Raw genomic sequence first — 15,216 nt, 5'->3', positions numbered from 1 at the left:
AAAATATAATCAACATTTGCGAGCATTGGATTTGCGTAAATTAGTTAGCAATTTAGTCGGGTCATCATCTTAATTTTAAAACAAACTCCCAACCTGCGGCCACGTTGCACTTTGACTGCTTGACGTGGCGCTCACTTGGCATTTCAGCCTGCCCCTGTTTTATGGTTAAGCTTGTATTCTCAACTTGAACATGAATGCCTATTTCACTTTAAAAAATCAAAGATGAACGAATGCCCTTTATTATTCAACTGATATAAATTTTGAAGACCTCGCTGAAACAGTTGGCAGTACAAAACTAAAATTTCTGACTAGCCCAAACACACTCCATTCTTGATCCTCTTCCCTGAAACCGATCAAGCTCTCCTAATTTGCAGTGCAGGTGCAGCTATATATGCAGCAATGCATTGCACGACCAAATTAAAACTCCTTTAATTACGAAATCGATTTCTACGTGTATTTACATTCCATTCACATGTAAGTTTCTAGAACTGCGACGAATGAAGCAAGCACTCGATCAGCGGCCGGAGGAGAGGGCGGGGAAGTAGCCCTCGCTGCTATTGGGCGCCGTGTGCGGGTGGAAGCTGTCGTAGGAGGTGTCCTGCGTTGCCATCGCCGACGACGCGCCGCCGTTGCCGGTAGTCCCGCTCGTGGTGGAGACCTCAATGTCGCTGAGCTCGAAGTGCGCTCCCCCCTCCGGCGGCCACACGAACTGCGGCTTGAACGGCGGCACCTCCGGCGGCGGCGAGGCCTTGGACAGGACCTGCATCACCTGCGGCATGGTGGGCCGGTCCCCGGGGTTGGGGCTGCTGCACGCCAGCGCCAGCAGCAGCAGCCGGGCGGCCTCGTCGTGGTCGAACCCCGCCGTGCCGAGGCTCTGGTCCACGGCGCCGAGCAGCGCGCCGCGGCCGTGCATCTGCCACACCCAGTCGGCCAGCACCGGGCACCGCGGGTCGGCGCGCAGCGCGTACTGGCCCGTGACCACCTCGAGCACGAGCGCGCCGAAGGCGAACACGTCCGTCTGCCGGGAGGCCTTGTGGCCGACGAAGTACTCCGGCGCGATGAAGCCGCGCGTGCCGGCGACGTTGAGGTCGGTGAAGGAGTTGCGGTCGTGCTCGAGGACGCGCGCCAGGCCGAAGTCGCCGAGCCGCGCGCGGAAGGACGCGTCCAGGAGGACGTTGCTGGCCTTGACGTCGCGGTGGAGCACCATGTGGGTGTACTCGTGGTGGACGTAGTGGAGCCCCGCCGCGACGTCGGCGACCACGGCGTAGCGCCTCTCCCAGCTGAGCGGGGGGCGCTGCTCTTCGGTGACGCCCCGGCGGAACAGGTGCTGGTCCAGGCTGCCGTTGGGCATGTACTCGTACACCAGCAGCAGCTGCCCCTTCTTGTAGCACCAACCTGACATCAGTCACACACAATGCAAGATAACACATTCAGAACTGTGATGCATCGATCAGAAATTCAGAACATCGCTGCATCATAATGCTGAGTCGTTGAAGATTCTTCTGAAATCAAACGACAGAGTTGAAAATTCAGAACGTGCTCATCGCCAGGATGGTTGGACAGATCAGAATAGTAGTAAGTTGTTTGTTCCTACACGATTTCATAAACGCGTTGGAATTTGAGTAGAATATCCGTCGCCTCTACTTCTTCTTCCATGGGGTACTAGTTTACCACTGACGACTCGTCAAGGCATGATGAGAATACAAAGTGGATGTTGCTTGCTCAGCTACTAGAAACTGGTCAGCTCTTATCAGCTAACGAACAATAACGGACAGCTAAATCTCAACCACCAACATTAAACCCAATCTGATAACAATGTGGACCAGGCGTCATCATTCTGATTTGAGATGAAATTAGGCGCGCGATGGAATGAAGCAGGATTTTTTTCACGTACCAATGAGAGGGACGATGTTCTTGTGGCGCAGCCGGTTGATGATCTGGACCTCGGCGAGGAAGTCGCTGACGCCCCTGCTGTCGTCCCGGATGAACCTCTTCACAGCGACCGACATCCCCTCCGACCGGGCGTCGTCGGCGGGGAGCACCCCCTTGTACACCATGCCGTACCCGCCTTTCCCCAGCCGCAGCCGCTCGTCGAAGTTCCGGGTGGCCTTCCTGAGCTTCTCGTACTCGAACCCCCGCGGCATACCGGGGAGGTTGGTCAGCTGGTGCTCCAGCCGCTCCTGCCGCCGCTCCATGGACCGCCTCGCCCGCAGCTTCTTGGTCAGGAAGAAGGCGGCGACGGCGACCGCGGCGACGCTGACGGGCACGACGACGGCGACGATGATGATCCACGTCCTGCTCTTCTTGTCGGGGATGATCTCGATCGACAGGCTCCAGTCGAGGATGCAGTTGAGCTCGAAGCTGGTGCCGGTGGACGCCGAGAAGCCGAGGTACGCCGTCTCGGGGACGTACAAGCTGAGGTCGAGCGGCGACTCGAGCACGGGGGACGGCGGCTTGGGCCTGCCCCTGATGTCCATGTACACCGACATGTGCCGCGCCGCGCCGTCGTACTGGATCCAGACCGTGTAGTTGGTGGCGGTGGTCTCGTTCGTGGCGATCCTGAAGCCCGCGAGGCTCGCCGTCTTGTTGGAGACGACGGAGCCGATGTTGAGGCCGACGTGGTTGTCGTCGGGGTCGTAGCTCTGCTTGAGCGTGTCGAACTCGACGGCCACGAACCGGTTCGCCGCCGGGCCGGCGGCCTCCAGCGTGGAGTTGGTGAGGCCCAGGTAGCCACCGTAGCTCCCGGGGGGCGGCTCGTCGCGGGAGGGCGCGATCACGAAGGTGAGGCCCTCGCCGGGGCTCGCGGCGGTGAGCTGGTACACGTTCATGGAGAAGGTGGCGTTGAACGACACGACCTGGACGCGCGGGGCCTGCTGGGAGGCTGTGGCATTACCGCCGTCGTCGACGCGGCGCCACAGATTGAAGCGGCGGCGCAGGAGCACGGAGCCGGACTTGTTGACCATGATGTCCCGGTAGGTGCCGGCGTTCCCGGTGTCCGGCGTGACCTGGAGCGCGCCCTGGTAGACGCGGGCGTCCTTGCTGTACACCAGCTCGGCCGCCTCCCGCGAGTTCCCCGCCTGGAACGAGGTGTAGTTGTAGGTCGCCACCGCGAGCGGCGGCAGCGGCTGCAGCTGCGCCTCCGCGCGGCCGGCGGCGGCGGAGAGCAGCAGAAGAAAGACGGCGACGAGGCAGCCCAGGAGAGGCGACAGAGGAGAGCGACCACGTCCGCCGCCGCATGCTGGCGCCATGCCGCGCACACGCCGGGCGGGAGTATGGAACACGGCCGCACGGGCGACGGGTGCTGCTGGAGAAAAAGCGCCGCGGAGAAAAGGACCCAAAAGGCGAGAGCGAGAGGGGGGAGGAATCCACGGTGGTGGCGCGCGCGCTATTTGTACCGGTGGGCGGGCGCGGCGCGGCCGAGCCAGCGTTGACGAGGCCGCGGCGCGGGTACCTGGAGAGAGAGGAGGGGTTGGTGCGCGCGCGCGGTGGGGAACTTGCCCGGCGGATTCCTCCCTCACCCGGCCCGCGCTCGCGTCTCGTCCCGGTCCCGGCGAGACGCGGAACGTGCCGGGACAACGGCCTGCTAGTCGGCGACGACACTGACGTGCCGCTACAGAACGCAGGCGTACGGCTTCCGGGGCATTTCTGCTCGTATGGGTGGTGCCCAAAACCTAGTCGCGGTTTCTAGGGCCAGGTCAGGGATCGGCCGGCCGGGACGGTCAACGGGCAGCCGGCAGGGGTCGCCGTCGAGCGTGCGCGCGGCAGCGTGACACCCGGCCGGGGCGTTACGGCAGCGGCTGATGAGGCGCCCGCCGGTCGCCGGAGCCACGCGCGGCGACGTCGCGCTCGGACGCGCGGGCCCCAACGGGCCCCCACCTGCGGCATCAGTTTTGGGGGCTTCCTTGATGACTTGAACAACCGCGCGGGAAGTCAGTCACCTTTCTTTAAACGGGAATTACAGGCATCAGCCGGCCGGCCGGGCTTATCTAATTCAGTGCAGAAACTGCTTGAAATGGCAGCGAGTGAACAAATGCAGAGCAAAAATAGGCTTATCCTAGCACTTCAGTGCTAGTTCCTCATCCTCCAAATTCCAGAAATAAAATACTGAAGCTGCAAGCTATTTTTGAATGGTGAACGATTCCATTAGCGTGTTGGAGTGAGCATTCGTTAAGGGTGAAGTATCTCAGTACCTGGAAACTCCTTGCGCTTTGGATTGAATCTTAGATTGATAAATCGGAAGTGTTCTGCAAGCAAAAATAAAAATAAAAAAGGGTTGACTATTGCCAGATCCGTTGGAATTGTACACCCCTACATAACATCAATTTTCAAATTCAGAGTCAAAACTTGCAGCTAAATATCCGATTATTTAACTGCAAAAATATATTGTTCCATCACCAGGAAGGTTTTCATTGGTCTTCCCCTTTTGTTTTTGCATTTGATGCTTTCATGCTTGGAGATATGTCATTGACTTTTGGGTTAAACTATAAGAACTTGCGCGTAGCGGTGACGAGTGAATTGTCTGTTATCCTACAATTAAACTTATCATGACCACCGCTGCTTTCACTCTCCACGCTTGGGAATTGGAATACACACACATTAAAAACAAAAAAAGAGTTTCCACTAGGCTGAAAATGGACTATGGATCCAATCGCACACCGGTCACATTGTGCGCGATATTCTTCAGAGATCCACGCTTCCTGACAGAATTGCAGCACATAAATAAAGCACCTGCAAGCAAATCCGCATCATCAGTATAGATTCAAACAATTGTCAAATTTTTCAGTGGCGCAACTGAATCTCAAAGTATTATATATAGGTTGTTCAGTCAGTCCATAGTGCCATTTGTGCCTCCGGGTGGAGAATAGTAAGACTTCTGTGTCCATAGCTTATAGCCTTATACTATACCTTGCTGAAGTCTCAGTACTGAACGTTTGGCGATTATCAAGTGTAAACACAGCTATATACACCAAGTACCTGCCTGGGACTTTCTCTCTCTCTCTCTCTTGCTTGATTTCTTCTGAAGTGCTCTCAGGTCTAGTCCTTCAGCACAATCCCATTTGCTTACCCTTCCACCGGTTGGCAAAACCCGTTATGCATTGCAGCTTTCTCTGAAATGCACTTATCAGAATAGTCATTGTCTGAAATGCACTCATCAGGATAGTCGTTGTCTTGCTGAGATATCCGTACGAAATTATTTATCTTTTATTGCACAGTTTCTCCTCAACAGCAGCTCACCTGTTCACACACGAGATGGTCACGATGCAACGCATGAATAGCAAGATCAGGTCAAACTGAAATGGAGGCATCGTGTCATTTTCTGCTAAAGAAAAAAACATTCATCCATTCTGGACGGCAAGGCAAGCTTGGATGGTCAAGCAGACCAAGTGGCCAATCTGCCGGTCATTGGAGTAAGAAGGCAGCTCCAAACAACACCCGAATCCTCACCAGATCACCGAGGAGATGGTCAATGGTGTGCATCTCCATCTCAAGGCGGGGAAAAAAGAGAGGTCAGCATCTCCGATCATCGTAACAGTTTGATAATATGTTAGCAACCGTAGTTTAGACCCCCTAAACGCGTCTCGGGACGACTCTAAAGCAGCAGGTGGACGACAGGTGGAGGGTCAATGTGTATGCATAAGCTGCAGATACCGTACAATTTGACAGTTGCAACCCCTTTGCAATGATCAGAAGCAACTACCCCCTTTTCCCCCTTCCCTGAGGAAAGTATGAGTCACATGTTTCATCTTAATTTGGCTGTTTGTGAGTAATAATCTACCCATAGAAGGAAAAGCAAGTCACTATCTCTTGTTCTTGGCCGCTAGTGAAGTAAAGATTCCCACTTTTTGCAAATTGTATGAAGAACACACGACGAACGAGCATGTTGAATCAGCAGGCCAATAGGAGCAAGGCAGGTGTAGCAAGTTAGCAACTGAAATAGACAACTGCTGCTTTTTCTGGGCAGCCATGGAATTCTCAGAGATTAAAACGAGAGAGATACCAACAATGTATGCAAGAATTTTCTGATGCAGATGTTGGAATGCTAATTGGAGATGATCTGACTAGCTTATGATCGTGGTAACTGCAAATCGAAGTCCCTTTCTATCACCACCCCCACTGCCAGCCTTTCCTTCTCTCCTTACCTGGTAGCGGTAGGTTTCTGAATTCTGAATCCTCGTCAGCTAGCACAGCAGCAAGCTTGCCTTGCCTCTTCAACAAGCTCTCGGAAGTCTGAAAGTTTCAGCAGCTACTGGATTCAGCAAAAGAACAGAGCCTTGGCGAAAGTACCCGGGCTGTACCACCACTAATCTCGTCAGGAAGCCAAGTCTGGGCATTGGGGCATCGCATTTACGGCGAAAGGTGCATCCCCCGTCGCCTTTGTGTGCAAGAGTCTGGGGGCGGGATGGATTTGGCAATGGATTGGACGAGGGCTCCGGCGGAGCGGCCGGCGGCGGCGGGCGAAGCGCGGATCGGGTGCGTTCTGTTGGCGGTTAGGTTGTTAGGTGCTGCCCGATGGGCGGCGTGCGCGCGCACGGGCCCAATCGCGCGGGCATCGGGCTGGGCTGCTGAGCACGGGACGCTTTGTATGGACCGTGGGAAGAAGATAGATGAGGTCGTCATGTGGGCTGCCGAGTCTGACACCGGAGTGGATCGAGCTGGGCCTTCAGTTTGGTAAGCATCAAAACTCGTGCAATAAGTTGTTGGGCCTTGGGATTGTTGGGCCGACCCGACGACGACGAACCAGCAGCAACGTATGCTCGTGGGCTTAAGCCAGCGAGTCCTTTCATTTCAGCCCGCCCATTCAGTTCAGTGGGCTGCTTCCGCTGCAAAGGTCTGGTCTTCTTTGGTTTACATAGGCTTCGGACGGTTTTTCAAAGAAAAGATAGACTTCGGACCATCTCATGTGTTGGGCTTTTGTTTCAAGAATGTTTACTGGTTCTGGCAAGATTTTACCGCGATAAGTAGCTCCTAGTGAACTAAATGCTCCATCCATTTCTCTAAAAAAATGCTTTTTAAGATGCAATCGCAATGCCAGGCACAGCCTAAACAACGAATCGAGCCTCTTAAAAAATGGACTGGTGCCCAAAACTGCCACTCCGTGTTTGGTTGTATGATCTTTTTTGTTTGGTTGTATGATCTCTAGTTTCTTCACACCTCCCTCTGTTAGGTGGGCGTGTGGTTCTCCTCCTCTGTTTCTCTTGATTCTTAGGAATCAACTCTGTAACTGTTTCCTCATTTATTCATTTATGAAGGTTCAGGCTGACCCAATGGGTCCGAATCCGAATCTCCTCGCGCCGCGTCGTGTCACATGGCGACAGCATCCTCCCACCCTGCCGCCGCGGGCGCCCCAGCCGCCCAGCCCGGCCACCGCAGCTGCCGCGGCGGCAGGGTGGTGGCTGGCCTGGCTCTGATTGGATCGCGCCGGCAGGGGCCGCGAGCCCGGAGGAAGCGGACGGCCACGCTGTCGGCGCGCACGGGTAACATGCGAGGGCAGCGCACCCGTCTCAGGCAGGCCACCCCGTCAGCGTCAGGGCACCTCACCCCACGATCCCCAGCCGCGCCCGGCGCCCCCGCGCGCGAAACGTCTCCTCCTCAAAAGTGGTTGGATGCCGCCGCGCACGCCGCACGCGCCCGGGGCCCCGGCGCGGCCGCGCCTGCGTCCGGGCGTCGCGTCTGGACCAGCGGCCACCGATCGTGACGGCTGACGAGGAGTCCAGGACCGTCGCTGGTACAGGCACACCGGCCGCGGACGCGCACTGACACGACTGCGCGCCCGGCGCCCGTCTCGTCCGGAGATGCCATCGCCACGTCCGTTCGACAACCTAGTGTCCGTCCGGATGTGTCTCCGGCTGGCGATCGATCGTGCAGTCATTCGCGGCGTTGGGCTAGTTGCCAATCAGCCCGCACGTGTCGAGGACGCGCCGGTGCCCCCATCCAGAGCTCGAAACTGTGTCCTTTGACCCGTGGAGTCGCTTCACACCGTGCGTCTATCCAGAGGCTGTTTGCAGCTGCCACGCCTGGGCGACTGGACTGCATCAGCAGGGGAGGGAGATGCGAGTCCAAGTTGTGCTCATCGGATCATCCACTCTCCCATGGTGGGCCCACGCCGACGCACACGGCGGCGTCGCCTGCTGCCGTGACGGGCGGCTCGTTGGCGTGTTCGCGAGTCGCTCGCTTCGGCTGCACCCCACTCCTCGTCCTCGGCCGGACGAACGGAGCGGTGGAGTGGCTGGCAGGCGAGACCGGCCACTTTTGCTCCCAAAAGCAAACGCGTTACCGCTCTAGGCCATAACCTCCTCGTGACACCCTCCTCGCCGTGTCCGGACCTGCCGCCGACTGCCGCCGCCCGCACGCAACAACGTCGCCGTGCGCGTGGTCCACCGTCTTTTAGGCGTGAACGGACCGGCGCCGCCTCCTCGTCGTCACCCGCAGCCGTGAACACCAAGGACCTGTCGCCGTTGGTCGACGGAACGAGGGTGTCCGTCGCACGGGAACGGTGAGGAGGGTTCACGTGGCCGTGCCGCGCGACCACAAGAACGCGCAGGGGGCGCACGGGGGCCGCGGCGACCCCACCGATCACTGTGGCGAGGGTTGGCATGGCACCGCACCGCGCCGCGCCGGCACGGCATCGTTCACGAACGTGGCCAGCGCGCGTCCAATCCGACAGCCATGTGGCGAGGGAAAGCTACCGGCCGTGCGACCCGGGCCGCGCGTGCATGCACCTCGCGAGTGCGGCCTGCCGGCCGGTGCCCGGCGGGGCCGGGGGGAAAGGCGTGGCTCCGAGCTGCGCGCATCACGACGCATGGTGCCCACCTTGCCGCGGCCGTGGGTGCGGGGAGATGGAGCCCCCGGGCGGGGCATGTCGCGCCCCGGCCCCGGCTGGCCGCCACTCGCCGGAATCTCCCACCGCCGTGTCCCCGGGGCGATCCGCACACGGCGACGTCCGGAAAGGGCCAAGCAAGGCATCGCATTCTCGTCACGCGGCCCCCGGCGTCCACCACCGGGACGACAGCAACGCACGATGCCAACGCTGCGGCTGGATCAGTACCTTCTTTTTTTCTTTTACGTGACGAGCCACCAGAAAGTTAGTTGCCACACTGTTTTCCTAGAGCCACCAGAGAATGTAGTGCTGATATAAAGTTCGAAACGATAGCAATCAGCACTTCAGCGGGAAGAAAAAAAATCATAGGAAGATGCAAGAGAGCTTATTCAAAATGGAATCTTACGGGGTTATGGTGGGTGTCAAATAAAACAGTAGAAATTCAGGTACACTTCAAATCTGCCTATTTTTTCTATTTAGCTACAAAGGCACTATGAACGATACAGATGTGCAAGCTTCTTTTTCATTTACCCCTGCTACTATCTAAAGACAAGATAGGACGCGTCCATGCTAGAGTACAGTATTTAATACACAAAAAATAAAAAATCTGGAAAAGGTGAGCAAGATAATTAAACACTATCTTTTGATACATGAACCAAGCGATTCGCACGCTTACACCGGCAAAAGACAAAATCAAGGTTACTTACTCATCGTCCAGGAACTGTGATTGCATCCATCTACCTCGTGGATTTGTAGGGGAGCACAGTTGCTATGTCCCTCCCCCACAAAGAGCATGTGCCAACAACTCTGCTCAAGTTCCACACCATTTTGGGTTTTCCCAGTTTTCCTGTAACTTCGCTGTAGCACATATAACATCTCCAGATCCTCATCTATTGACACTTGTTTTACCCCGGGAAGGAGTTGTCCTTCATCAGCAGTACTTTCTGCCACTCATCCATGGATAGAGTTCCAAGGACACTTAAACAGTTAATAAAAAAGTATCTGGTTCCATTCCCTCTGCTTGTAAACTTAACAATACCACATGGCTCAGGTGTCCTTGATGTTTACATTGTACCATAATCCAGCCTCTCCCACTTGAAGGACCTCCCAGAATTAATCCGCAGCAAAGCTCTCATAAATACACATACACAAACGCAGACTGCTGCTATGGCAAGCATTGAATGGATATATGGCCGAGCAAGCAACCCTCGTGACCGCGAAGGCTTCCTTAGCACACCAGACTCCAAAATGGCGCACTGGGAGCAAGATTGCATTTGCAATGCTCGAACCCCACCAACATTTCCTGACTGATCCATACGAATTTCATCCTTATCGACCATTATGGTAACCTGGCTGTTCTTCCTGTCCACCAGCTTTTGCGCTACAAGCTCATTATAAGAATTATGGTTCCTCAACTTGGCATATGTTTCAGGAGACTGACCATCATCATCTAGAACTGACTGCCAGCAGTTTAAACCGATCTGCAGTGATGTATGCATTATCAAAAGAAATATTGAAGTGAAAAACTTAAAAGTGAAAGTGCGAAACGCAAACTAAACTTCACTGAACATACCTGTTGAGGATCATCTGTCAAGGCATCAACTATGTCCTCTGCATTCTCGATTGATGCAGCAAGATGTAACGGAGTTAAACCACCAGGGCCAGGAAAGTTTGGTGGGAAGGGGTAAACTTTGGAATCATCAGGGCAAATTACAACAAACTTTACGAGCAAATGTACCATGCGGCTACTCTTTCTTTTCACTGCTCTGTTCAGAAGATGAACCTCTGCTAGCATCTCCATAGTTTCCTGTGATAGTTCATCACTAACCAAGCTCCTCTTGGCAAGGATATCCAGAAGTGTTTTAGTAAGAGAGAACCAGTCACGCTCACTAGAGAACAGCAAAAGATACTTGAACCGAGGAGTTGAGAACTGAATCAAATCCAAATCAGAAACATCGGATGTACAGGCAGCGGCCCTTTGAAAGAGCCAGCCAAGTTCGTTAAGAAAGTGCAGAACTTGATCCCTTGGCTTTGATTGCCTAGGGTCGTGAACCTGATCATCTGAAGAGACATCAGGAATCTGTGAATCCTCAAGCTCAACTTCAAGGTTTCTCAATTCCTGACAAACACTTGAACTTGCAACAATAACAGGGAAGCTGTTACCCCTGAACCTGTTCTCCACCTGTAAATATCAAACATGGAAGTTGCAATCATCTTTACCAATGTGAACAACTAGTTTCCATATATCAGAAACAATAACAACATTGAATTACGAACCTCAATAAAGCAGCGCCCAAGAATAAGATCTGGTTCTGCTGGCAAGTCAAAGGTCTCAACACCTGAATCATCATATATGGTACCTGGATATGCTGAGCACAGCACTTCTTTGGATATGTACTTCCCCGTGCTGGTACAGTGGATCCTGCATTGAAGCAAGGTTCAGAAAGTCACTAAAATTGCCGATATTATTGTTGATACAGCACTTTTATGACTGAAAACTTACTGGGTGCCAGGAATAGTTAAATTACGACCCTTCAGAATGAGAGAGGTCTTTTGCCCACCAACGACAGCAATTGGTGACACAAAGGTCAACTCAGGGGTATTCCATGTTCTCCACGATTTCGATAAACGGGTCGTTCCTGAAATGAATTAGCAAACTTGGCATCAACAAAATGAAGTGACAGACAAACTCATAAGCAAAAATAAAAGTAAGCTCTCAGATGAACTGGGAAATATTAAAAAAAAATGGCACTATTGACTGGTCGTGTGCATACCCTCATTATATGATACCAGCTTGGAATCAGTTCGAACCAAAAACCTTCCTTCCCTCCAAAAATCCAAATCAGGATTTTGAACTAGCGCATTTACTCTCTGGAGAAGATTTTCTTCAAGCTGTGTTCATATCACAGAGGTTCCGCATTAGATATATTAATTATAGGTGTCTAATTTTGTTGTCTGATTGAAAGGCAAACTTACTTCCTCCCATGCAATAGCTGGCATTGATAGGTACATGGATAGTACAAGGCAACCAGGGCGAATGTATCCTTCCATCTCAGTAGGGCTGTGTTTGAGCCAATTTACAATCTGAACAGAAAAGAAAAGAGAATCATTTCAATGACATAGTCATGTAGTAAACAGGCTAAAGGAGGACTTCAAGTGATACTGTTAAAATATCTAACTAGTTATACCATACCTCGTCACGAAGGTTCCCAGGTATTGTGCTTGGCTCCTTGCCAAACAGCTTGAATATAATCCTACCAGTCCGATCCTATAAAATGGTAAATCAAGAGAATAACGGAATTTAGTATATAGGTAATATATGACATCTTGAAAAAGTGTGCGGACAACTGGAACTGCAAGCTTCTAATATGACCTACCTGTCCATCTGAGTTTGAGGTAGAAGGTGAATGATCTGAACAAGACGTTGAGGCATAACACGACTGATACCCAGGATTTGGTGGTGATCCATTCTCAATTGGCCGATCTGAATCCTTGAACAGTTCAAGTGGTGGTGCACACCATGCCCGACTTGTGCTAACCTCAACCATTGCAGCATCTTCCCCATAATCATGAGGGTGCCTATCCTCCTCATCCACTGAATGTATGGGGAAGAATTTGTGAGTTATAGGTGGAGAGGATGAAGGAGATCTCTCATCCAGAGGATTACTACTCTCTGATGATAAATACTTGTTTGCAGAGTCCATCTTAGGAGGAATGTCCTCCTCAGTGCCACCGAACAGCTGCAGTGACAAGTACGGCCGAGTTTCTTGATCTGTCTGCATGTATGTATGAGGTTGACTTTCGTGAGTGCTGTTGCTTCTCGTGAAACCAGCAGCAGGAAAAGCTCGGATTGATTTATCATGTGAATTTACAACAGTCGCAGGCTCTGTTGAATGACTCTTGCTCTTGTTGTTACCACTGCTGTCACTGCTACCTTGGGACTGAGATGTATTTGTCTCAGGGGTTGAAGTCGCAAGGCCAGTTGATAAAACTGCTAGCAAGTCCATGGTTGACGGCACAGTTTGCTTGTCAATTCCATTAGCCGTCTTTTGCACAGAATCCTCTTGTTGCTCTTGTGAAGCATTCAAATCAACAACTTCTAAAGGAAGAGACTTTGCAACAGAGGTTGTGTTGTTCAATGAATTTATTTTGCTTATAATTTCGACCAGATTCTGTTTATCTGGTATTGGAGCGATGCTAGGCGCTTTACCAGCATTGGAACCTGTGATTGCAACAATAAAATTCAGCACTTGTTAAAAACCACAAAGTTGTGAAAGAGTATACTGAGTGCACAGTGAGTGGTGGTACCTTGCAAGCGTGCAATAACCGTAATCAGATTGACAATATCTTGTGTCCTATTTGCTGCATTTTCTTGGTTTCCAGGTAGCAGCAACTGTGAAGCAACATCTGTTGGCTGAGTTTTTCTTCTCCGTCGGTTGTGTCCGGCGAGCCTACGTCTGCAGCTCCTCTTACCCTCATCAAACTCCGCGAGTGGGTGAAATCTAAACGATTGACCAGAAGAACCAACTTATTAGTAACTACATGCTCTCACTCATAGCCTACCCACAACACTGGCAGCACCATGACAGAGAACCATCTCTCCGGCCCAATACGCACGGCGTATGAAGAAGCGATCAAATCATAAAAACAGATTCCTACGAGTAGCACATCATAACAACAAAAGTTGTCATGAAAGTTTTGGAGGAGGATGCGGTTACTATCATTACCTACTGCACTGCTGGCAGAAGCGCTGCATCTGGCTGGCGACGAGCGCCTTGGTGGTCTTGCTGTGGGTCTCGCAGACCTTGTGCCTCCTGTGGTAATCCTTAGCGCTGGTCAGATCCGCTCGGCAGTCATCCACCTGACACATCGGGTAGCTCGCGCCTCCGTTCGCGCCCCCACCGCCTCCCGATCCCCCAGCGCTCCCCGGCGATCCGGACCGGACCCGCTTGCTCGGCCTGACAACCGGCTCCTGCCCCGTCGCAGCCGACGCGGGCGGGGATGGCGAGGACGCCACGGGGGCCGGCGGGCTGGCGTCCATCGGTGTCGCGGCGTCCTTCCGCAGGCCGAGCTGAAGGTTCAGCGCGCCGTTCCCCTGCCGATGCGCCTCGGCCGCCTTCGCGGCCGCGGAGGCCGGCTGCGGCTGCTGCTGCTGGCCCTGCGCGCCGCCGCCGCCGCCACCGAGGCGGAGCGCGTCGGAGGACGGCCTCGCGGTGAGCGCGCGGCTGTCCCAGTCCCACATCTTGGGGTTCCAGTTCCCGTCCCCCGCTGCCGCCGCCCTGGCCGGCGCCACGGCGGCGGGCCACGGGTGGGCGCGCTTCTTCGCCGCGGCGGCATGGGGCGGCAGCGGCTGGATCTGGTGTAGGAACAGCGGGGGGGCCACCTGCGGCCCCACCTCCCGCTGCATCGCTTCTCAAGGCCTCCTCCTCCCCCGACGCCGCCGGTCCACCCCCGACGGATCTGCACCACGAGGTCGGTCAAACGATCAGCGACGCGGAGGCAGCAGCAGCAGCGGGAGACACCAGCGGCGGCGGCGGCGGTAGGTTCCAGCTACCTGCTCGGCAAGTCTTCGCGGTGGGGGCCAAGTCGCCCGCGTCACGTCACCCGCCCTCGCGGCCGCCCCCCTCCCCAGAAATAGCGCCAGAAATATCCCGCCCGGGAAGGAAGCGATGCTGCGATGCGGGGGGAGAGAGCTAGCGCGAGCGAGCGAGCAGAGGTGGTGGAATCGGCGGTGGAAAGAGCGCGGCGCGCGGGCGGAGGTTGGGGATGGGGGCGAGGGAGGGGAGGAATGGGCTGGTGGCGTGATGCGGCGCTGGAAGGGTGGCGTCAAAGGGGAGGAGAGAGAAAGGGAGGGAGACCGCGGGGAATCGAGGGGGGGAGGACGGCTCGGGCCTGGCCTGGCCTCGGGGTAGCGGGGTGGCGTCCTGGCGCGGCAACAGGGCGCCCCGGCCGGTGGTGGCGTGCGCGTGGGCCGATCCATCCACCGGTGGCAGGCGCGCGTAATTAGCGCGCGGGCGCGGGGGCGGGACGGGGAGCACGCCGTGGGTGGTGGGTGGTGGTGCCGTCCCACGCCGCGCCGTACGACGGGGGCGGGAGGGGGGGTGGCGAGAGCGATCGCGCGTTGCGGGCACGGGTACCGGTGGTACGAGCCCACCACCACCACTCGTGCTCGTACGCGCGGCGTGCGTCGCCCCTGGCCTGGCCAGGCCGGCGTGGTGCGGTGGCGGTGTGCGCGCCTGCTTTTCCCGGTACGGCCCTGTCGCGCCGGCCCCGTCGAGGTGGACTCGGATCCTCTGGCGCCCTCGTACGACGATGCCATCTGCCACATGCATTATTGTACTTGGTACGTACCATATTTACCCCGACAGTACTACTGCGCTTTTTTTTTTACCCTCCGC

At 54.9% G+C, this 15,216-nt stretch overlaps 2 protein-coding genes across 2 annotated transcripts; both read right to left on the bottom strand.

Moving 5' to 3' along the window:
• Window positions 1-223: 223 nt before the first annotated feature.
• LOC112896392 (probable L-type lectin-domain containing receptor kinase S.5) lies at window positions 224-3,345 on the bottom strand. Its single transcript, XM_025964348.1, has 2 exons — window positions 1,895-3,345; window positions 224-1,395 (listed from the first exon to the last, which is right to left on the bottom strand). The coding sequence occupies exons 1-2, from the start codon at window positions 3,246-3,248 to the stop codon at window positions 515-517; spliced, it is 2,235 nt and encodes a 744-aa protein (XP_025820133.1). The 5' UTR covers window positions 3,249-3,345; the 3' UTR covers window positions 224-514.
• A 5,858-nt stretch (window positions 3,346-9,203) lies between these two features.
• LOC112896447 (squamosa promoter-binding-like protein 15) lies at window positions 9,204-14,700 on the bottom strand. Its single transcript, XM_025964410.1, has 11 exons — window positions 14,373-14,700; window positions 13,546-14,278; window positions 13,127-13,320; window positions 12,196-13,040; window positions 12,012-12,086; window positions 11,795-11,902; window positions 11,593-11,710; window positions 11,322-11,457; window positions 11,096-11,240; window positions 10,392-11,000; window positions 9,204-10,299 (listed from the first exon to the last, which is right to left on the bottom strand). The coding sequence occupies exons 2-11, from the start codon at window positions 14,223-14,225 to the stop codon at window positions 9,883-9,885; spliced, it is 3,327 nt and encodes a 1,108-aa protein (XP_025820195.1). The 5' UTR covers window positions 14,226-14,278; window positions 14,373-14,700; the 3' UTR covers window positions 9,204-9,882.
• Between the last annotated feature and the right edge of the window lie 516 nt (window positions 14,701-15,216).

The sequence above is a fragment of the Panicum hallii genome, chromosome 6 (assembly GCF_002211085.1).
Source record: "Panicum hallii strain FIL2 chromosome 6, PHallii_v3.1, whole genome shotgun sequence".
Lineage (NCBI taxonomy): Eukaryota > Viridiplantae > Streptophyta > Magnoliopsida > Poales > Poaceae > Panicum > Panicum hallii.
Note: the sequence above shows the minus strand (reverse complement) of the source record. Positions and strands in the feature narration are given on the sequence as shown.